Source organism: Microtus pennsylvanicus, chromosome 11 (genome assembly GCF_037038515.1).
Source record: "Microtus pennsylvanicus isolate mMicPen1 chromosome 11, mMicPen1.hap1, whole genome shotgun sequence".
Lineage (NCBI taxonomy): Eukaryota > Metazoa > Chordata > Mammalia > Rodentia > Cricetidae > Microtus > Microtus pennsylvanicus.
Genome location: NC_134589.1, coordinates 48,643,270 through 48,649,269, shown reverse-complemented (window position 1 = coordinate 48,649,269; position 6,000 = coordinate 48,643,270). Strand labels below are relative to the sequence as shown.

The 6,000-nt window shown below is 52.8% G+C and overlaps 1 protein-coding gene across 3 annotated transcripts; it reads left to right on the top strand.

Annotated features, from left to right (window-relative positions):
* Window positions 1–405: 405 nt before the first annotated feature.
* Ggt6 (gamma-glutamyltransferase 6) lies at window positions 406–4,505 on the top strand. Of its 3 annotated transcripts, none has more exons than XM_075942383.1 (5): window positions 406–450; window positions 731–913; window positions 1,953–2,155; window positions 2,234–2,347; window positions 2,589–4,505. In XM_075942383.1, the coding sequence occupies exons 2-5, from the start codon at window positions 777–779 to the stop codon at window positions 3,614–3,616; spliced, it is 1,482 nt and encodes a 493-aa protein (XP_075798498.1). In that variant the 5' UTR covers window positions 406–450; window positions 731–776; the 3' UTR covers window positions 3,617–4,505. The 3 variants fall into 3 exon arrangements, with proteins under 3 accessions (XP_075798498.1, XP_075798500.1, XP_075798499.1); XM_075942384.1 differs by lacking the exon at window positions 406–450 and having other exon boundaries at window positions 525–913; window positions 2,589–2,791; window positions 3,087–3,375; XM_075942385.1 differs by lacking the exons at window positions 406–450; window positions 1,953–2,155; window positions 2,234–2,347 and having other exon boundaries at window positions 518–913; window positions 2,589–2,791; window positions 3,087–3,185.
* Window positions 4,506–6,000: the final 1,495 nt, after the last annotated feature.

Sequence of the window (6,000 nt, the reverse complement as noted above, 5' to 3'; positions counted from 1 at the left end):
ACTCAGGAACAATATTACACTTGACTGTAGCTTGTTCATTTTGCTACTGACACCCCACTGCCTGAATAGTGGTTTTTGTGGCTCATTTTCCTGAGTGGTATATTTCCTGAGTAGGTATTTGGGTAGTTTCCAGTGTGGGACTGTTGTGAATAGCACTACTTGGCCCTGGAACACATCCTTGGTGTGAATGGGGAGAAAGAATTGGAACCACTTTTTCCAGACAGTTTCCCCACAGATGCCTCTGATGCCACCTGCTGGACAGGAGCCATATGACATATCCAGGGTGGCCTTCAAAAGAGTCCTCTCAAGAACTCGCAGCACAAGACTGGACCATGACCCTACCTGGAAGCCACACCCCTGACAATATAACCTGGTTGGTGTTGCTAAGCCACCACCCAAACCACCCTTGAATCCTAGTTCTGATCACCTTCACAGTCCCTAGAGGTCTAGGTAAGTTAGCGATCTCAAAGGTTAAGAGGGGACTCTCCCCACTACACCCCATGGTCTATGGCTATAGTGTTGGGCTCATCCTAGACTTGGATAAACTGTGACCCCTGTGTGGCAGTTGTTTGGGGAACCTTTAGGAGAACCTCATGTCCTAATGAGGCAGGCTCGTCGCAGCCTTCCTGGCCCAGCCCCGCCCTGCCCAGACCTGTTCTCTCTTTCACCACCTCCCTTCCCCAAGGCCACCCAGCAGCAACCACAGCCTGCTTGCCTCCCTCTCTGGCAGTCTCAACTGTCAGGGTTCTCGGCAGGGACCTGGAGCAGCCCAGGCCATGGAGGCTACAACAGGGCCTGTGCTCTACCACAAGCTGCAACCCTGGGAGCCTGGCACGGAGTCTGAGGAGGAGGAAGAGGAAGAAATAGCAGAGCCACTGGTCCTCTCCCTAAGGAGATCCCAAAATACTCCCCGGTGAGTCACCAAGGGGCCTGGGAACCCCATAACTCAGGCTGGAAGGCTGGCAAGGTCCTCTCTCTGGAGCCCCTAAGCTGGGTCAGGCAACCCCACAGTGGCTGAGCTCCAGGGACTTTCTAGATGAGTGGGGGAAGGGGACTCTAGGCGGCAGACCCAACTTGGGATTGAGCCAGTCAATCGAAGGTCTATGTATCTGAAGGGACACTTGTACCAAGCCAGTCCTATCCTGTTTCATCTTTGCCAGCCTCCCCCTACCCCCATGCCACAGCACCAGCTAGGCAGGTTGGGACCTGGCTACACCTGGCTGAGCCCTGCTGCTCGGCCTCCTCTCTCCTGTATGCCAAACCCCTTCCAGGCCTCCCTCTGACTGACTGGCCTCTGCCTCTACCAACTCTTCTTTTTTTTTTTTCCAATCTTTTTTTTTTTAATTTATTTATTTATTAAAGATTTCTGTCTCTTCCCCGCCACCACCTCCCATTTCCCTCCCCCTCCCCCAATTAAGTCTCCCCCCCCCCAGCCCGAAAAGCAATCAGGGTTCCCTGTCCTGTGGGAAGTCCAAGGAACCCCCACCTCCATCCAGGTCTAGTAAGTTGAGCATCCAAACTGCCTCGGCTCCCACAAAGCCAGTGTGTGCAGTAGGATCAGAAACCCATTGCCTTTGTTCTTGAGTTCTCAGTAGTCCTCATTGTCCGCTATGTTCAGAGAGTCCGGTTTTATCCCAGGCTTTTCCAGACCCAGGCCAGCTGGCCTTGGTGAGTTCCCAATAGAACATCCCCATTGTCTCATCTGTAGATACTCTCTCGAAGCCAGCCTCAGTTTCTCCAGATTTTTCCTACCTCTGTGTCTTCGCAGTGCCCCGGACCTGGAATTTTCTCTCTCTCTCTGTCTCTGCCTCTCTCTGTCTCTGTCTCTCTCTCCTTAGCCAGTTTATACTCTTGAAAAAAATCAAACCTTTTGGGAAAACATTCCTTGGGTCCTCTCAGGGTACTTGGGTGCCCTCCACTCCATCCCTGGCTCAGGACTCCCCTTTCTGCAGGAACAAGGTTGGTGGGCTGCCAGGAGCCTGGGCCCGCCTGCTGGCAAGTCTGCTGCTGCTAGCTGTTAGCAGCTCCCTGGCTCTGAGGCAGCTGCACAGTAGGGACAGTCCAAAAGAAAACTTGGGCTCTGTGGCCCCTCCAGCCAGCAGACACTCCCATCACCCTGGTGTGTACCACCATGGAGCCATTATCAGCCCTGCAGGTCAGTGCTGGGGAAGGGGCTAGGGGGTCAATGGTCCAGGCCACCTGCCCATCACCCACAGACCTTTCCTTACTGCAGCCACATGTTCCCAGCTGGGCCAAGAGCTGCTTGTCGCTGGGGGGAATGTCGTGGATGCTGGAGTTGGAGCAGCTTTGTGTCTGGCGGTGGTACATCCTCATGCAACAGGGCTAGGTCAGTGTGATCGGTGGGCCCGGGACAGAGACTCCAACCTGAGACCTAGTCAGTGGCCATTACCTCAAGACTAGCTAGTGAGAAGGACACAAGATCTGAGCACCAACCCTAGTCTTGGGTAACCTTTGACCCCCAACCTGGTCAGTAACTCCTGTTTCTCCACCTGGGACTACTAGAGGATCCTGACCCCAGCCCTGGTCCATGCCTCTGACCCCTGTGTGGTCTCTTTGTCTCCCAACAGGTGGCATGTTCTGGGGCCTCTTCTACAACAGCTCCTCAGGAAACTCAACTGCCCTGACAGCAGGCCCAGTACAAACCCTGGCCCCGGGCTTGGGGCTGCCCACGGCTCTGCCTGCCCTTCATTTGCTTCACACACACTTCGGCCGCCTGACCTGGCCACAGCTGTTGGCCAAGCCCACCAAGCTGGCTCAAGAGGGCTTTGAGGTAGATGCGCCCCTGGCAAGTGCACTAGCAGCCCAGGGCACCAAGGGACTCTGTCCACTCTTCTGCCATACCAACGGGGCTCCTCTGAGTCTTGGGGCTCGAGCTACCAACCCCAAACTGGCAGCTGTGTTGCACCAGGCAGCCCTGGCCTCCAGCCCTGATCTTGTTGGGGATGCCTTGCTGAGTCTGCTGGTCAAAGACCTGGAGCTCGGGGAGCCTCCTGCTCAGCCCATGCCCTCCTTGGAGCCCGCGCTGCAGCTTTCCCTGCCGCAGGGTGTCCTCTTCACTACTCCAGGTCCCTCAGCTGGCCCAGAACTTCTGGAACTGCTGGAGTCTGCCCTTCACTCCAGGACACCCAGCCCTACTTCCTGTCTGTCTCTCCTGCAAACTGCCACGACCTCAGGGAATAGCGCCGTGGCCACCGTGGACAGCAGTGGTTCTATGCTCCTCCTAACCTCCTCAATCAACAGCTCCTTTGGTTCTGGACACCTGTCCCCAAGCACGGGGGTTCTGCTCAGCAACCTGGTAGCCAGATCGGCACCTAGTGCCTGGGCCTGCCCACTCATTCTCCGTGGCACCCTGGATGACATGGAATCCGATATGTTGGGGCTAGTGGCTTCAGGGATGCCCAGAGGGACGAAGGCCATCACTTGCACCTTGCTCAATCATCTGGCAACACCTCAAACCCAGCATCAAGCTCAACAAAGACCCACAGAAAGCCCTGGAGTTTGTGGCCAAGGGAGCCTACTCCAAGTGGCAGTCCATGCAGAACATGCCCATGTCTCCAGTGTCCCCAGTGGCTGCTGCCCCTTCCAGGGGTATTAACAGAGGGACGGAGTATGGAAAGGGCAAAGCTATCTGGAACCTGAGGGCCAAAACAGAGGCCTAGCAGCAAGGAGTGCAGACAGAGAATGTATCTGTGATGTGTTCGCTGCCATCAGCCCACCGTTCATCATGTTCTGTCACCTGGCTCTAGCTCTGTCCTCCAGGGCTAGTTAGTCCCACCGTGTTTCCTGGTACCCACACTGATGGAATTGCTGGGTTTTCTATCAGATCAGGACCTAGAGGATGATGAAAAAGAGACTGAGTGCACCTCAGCTTCAGGAAAGTCAGTGGAAGGTTGAGAGCCTAGTCTTTGGGCAGTATGGGCAGCGCCGTCTTCCACACTGGACCATGCCCTGCTGATCTTTATCAATTGCAATGGAAACTAATAAAGTCCAAATCTCCCAGGGGCCAAGTGCCATCCCTGTTTTTGGGTTAACTTTTTCATTATCCCATGAGATCTCTGATGCCAAGGCATCTGCCATGTGCAACACAGATGACAAAAACACCAGACACAGGTGGCGCCTGGCCTGGTGTCTTTCAGCTTTCCCCTGCTCCACCCACCTTCTGCGTCCTGGGGTTCTATCTGTGCAAGGTAAATCTTAGTTTCATAGGTAGGACAGATGGCAGAGTAGAGAAGGGTTGGAGAAGTGAGTAGGGGACACCACTGGTAACAAAGGTCTGAAACTAGGTTGCCCGTGAGCTTCCCTTTAGGGTTGCAATCTCCGGGCTACAATCCCCTAGAAATAGTTCCTCAGGCCAAGGGCAAGGACATCCAGTATCACTCCCCTACCTGACAAAGTAAAAGACATTTTTGGTTTAATGTTTTGAGGGTTTTAATTTTTTTAATTAAAAAAAAGATGTTTTTACTTTATGTATTTTGACTCCACATGTGTACGTGGACCACACGCATCTTGCATTTGAGGAGGCCAGAAGAGGGCTCTGGATCCCTGGAACTGGGGTTACAGCTATGAGTTGCTACATGGGTGCTCAGAACTGAACTTAGGTCCTTGGCAAGAGTAGTAAGTGCTCTTAAGCAATCAACATCTCCCCAGCCCTTATATATATTTTTTTGTTGTTGTTTTGTTTTTCGAGACAGGGTTACTCTGTAGTTTTGGAGCCAGCTCTGGAAGTAGCTCTTGTAGACCAGGCTGGCCTTGAACTCACAGAGATCCGCCTGCCTCGGCCTCCTGAGTGCTGGGATTAAAGGCGTGCACCACCACTGCCCGGCTATAATTTGTTTTTTAAGGCAGAGTCTCACTACGTAATCCAGTCTGACTCAGGCACCTGGACCACCAACACACTCAGCTGATTTGTTGTGCTGGAGATCAAATTTAAGCCTTGGCGTGCTTGGCGTATGCTCTGCTACCACAGCATAGCTCTAGTTCCAAACCAATATAACTCTTGATTACTCCATCTCCACCTCAGTGTCAAACAAAACACCCCTAGGCTCAATGATTCCACCATCTACTCAATTATTTTAGCCTTTAGCCTGGTGTCTTCTCTAGCTAATTCTCTCCTTTGACCCAGTTCAGCTCCCATCCTGCCCAGCTCCAGATTAGCCCAGGTCTGATTCTAGTCCAGTTCACTGTCTCTGTACTTACAGCCAAAGGCCTTGCCGACCCAGACAACAGTTGATCTTTTGTGAATGTAAATCCGATGTAAATCCTTCCCTTCCCCGCACACTCTGAAGAAAGTCTGAACTCTTGACCCTGGCCTGGGGTCCTATACAACCTTGCTCTCCCTGCTCCTGAGTCCCTGTCCCCACTTTGGCCTCAGTCCCTTATCTTTGAAGACAGGCCTTTGGTAGAAGCGATGTCCTTGGCTAATTTTTTTTTTTTGTCCCTCTTAGATTTTTGCCCAGAGGAACAGTTGAGTCCATCTCGTCCCTCAGCTGTCAGCCCACATGTCACAGTTTCATTAGTCTCATCCAGTGACTACTCTTAAACAGCATCTTAGGATCTACTGAATTTTAATTTCCAAGGCTTTTAACAGGTGATGTTTTGACATATTTTAACATTTAAAGGGCTCTGCTCCCTACAGTCCTTATTTTCATGATAATTATCGTTTTAAATGAATTTTGCTACTTGTTCTTCAACTAGAAAGTCCTCGGAAGCCGTGGCTTTGTTCCCGAGCACACAGTAGGCGGGGAATAGCTGACGCACGGGTGTCGGAAAGGCTCGCGGGTAGATGGAAGTCTGGAAGGAGACCGTATCGCTATTTTTCAGTGGATTTGTGCCGTGGGCCGTCCGAAACGCCTCCAGTATAAAGAAAGGGATCAAAGCAGCAGTCACCCCACACGCGTGAGTGAGCACCAGACGCGGCTCCACCCACGACCAGACAGGAAAGGCACGACGTCCCGCCCCACCACTCCCAACCACTCGGGA